Raw genomic sequence first — 1,366 nt, forward strand, 5'->3', positions numbered from 1 at the left:
ACACGGGCGTCGTGGAGGATGAGACCATCCACAACACGCCAAGGGGCACCTCACTCAGCGATGACTGAGTCCCGGAGGGCGCGCAGGTCGGCATTGTCGTTGAGCTCGCAGCACAGGGTGGCAAAGAGGTCGAAGCCCGGGTCGGACAGGGCGTTGAGGTGATCATCGGTCTTGTCCTGGTGCGACAGGGCGTCCGCGGCAATGTTGAGACGCCCTGGCTGGAATTCGACAGCGAAGTCATAGCCAAATAATTTTCTTACCCATTGATGTTGTGGCAGTGTGGACAGGCATTGATCGAGCAGGGAACTGGAGCGCATAGTTGTCGGTGCACACCACGAAACGCCTACCCCATAGATACGGTCGTCAATGGCGGATCGCTTGCACCAAGCCAATGAGCTCTCATTCATAAGCGGCCAGCTTCATGTGGTGTGGCGAGAACGGACGACTGAAGAACGCGATCGCGCCGGTGCCTTGCTGGAGGACCGCGCCAAAGCCAGAGCCAGACGTGTCGCAGTCCACGACGAATGACAGCTCAAAGTCCGGCAGTTGGAGGATAGGGGTCGTGAACAACACCTGTTTAAGGGAGGCGAACGCGGCCACGGCTGCCTCGGACCACAGGAACGAGTCCTTTCGCAGGAGCTGCGTGAGGGGTGCAGCGATGGCGCCGAAGTCCTTGATGAAGCGGCGGTAGTACCCCGCCAAGCCGAGGAAGACACGGAGACCCCACACTGAGTGTGGCGGCGGCCAGGACGTCAGCGCATTCACCTTGTCCGGGTCCATCGCCATGCCGTTCGTCAAGATGACGTGACCAAGATAGGCCACAGATGACGACGTGAACGAACACTTGCTGTGCTTGAGTGCAACTAGTGTTCAGGCAGCGCCGTGAGGACCGCTTTGACATGTTGGAGATGTGTCGTCCATGACGGGCTGTAGATTAGGATGTCATCGAAGAAAACCCAGACGAACTTATGGAGGAAGGGCTGGAGCACGGTGTTCATGAGGCTCTAGAATGTTGTCAGCGTGTTCGTGAGGACAAACGGCATGACCAAAAATTCTAAGTGGCCATGATGAGTGCGGAAGGCCATCTTCTCTATGTCTGCCAGGTGCATCCGGACTTGATGGTAGCCCAAACGTAGATCCAACTTGGTGAAGAAGTAGGCGCCCTTGAGTTCATCCAAGAGCTCCTCCACCATAGGGATGGGAAACTTATCCTTGGTTGTGTGCTCGTTTAGGGCGCGATAATCAACGCAAAAAGTGCCACGAAGCATCCGGCTTCTCGACAAGCAGTGCCAGCATGGAGAACGCTGATGTGCTCTAGCGGATGATGCCCTGTGTCAGCAAGGCGGTGCACTGAGACTTCAATTCA

General features: G+C 56.7%; 1 protein-coding gene across 1 annotated transcript; it reads right to left on the reverse strand.

The window, feature by feature from the left end:
* Positions 1 to 399: 399 nt before the first annotated feature.
* On the reverse strand, positions 400 to 786 carry LOC136503353 (uncharacterized mitochondrial protein AtMg00860-like). The gene has a single exon (XM_066498454.1). The coding sequence runs from the start codon at positions 784 to 786 to the stop codon at positions 400 to 402; it is 387 nt and encodes a 128-aa protein (XP_066354551.1).
* Positions 787 to 1,366: the final 580 nt, after the last annotated feature.

Source organism: Miscanthus floridulus, chromosome 14 (assembly GCF_019320115.1).
Source record: "Miscanthus floridulus cultivar M001 chromosome 14, ASM1932011v1, whole genome shotgun sequence".
Classification (NCBI taxonomy): domain Eukaryota; kingdom Viridiplantae; phylum Streptophyta; class Magnoliopsida; order Poales; family Poaceae; genus Miscanthus; species Miscanthus floridulus.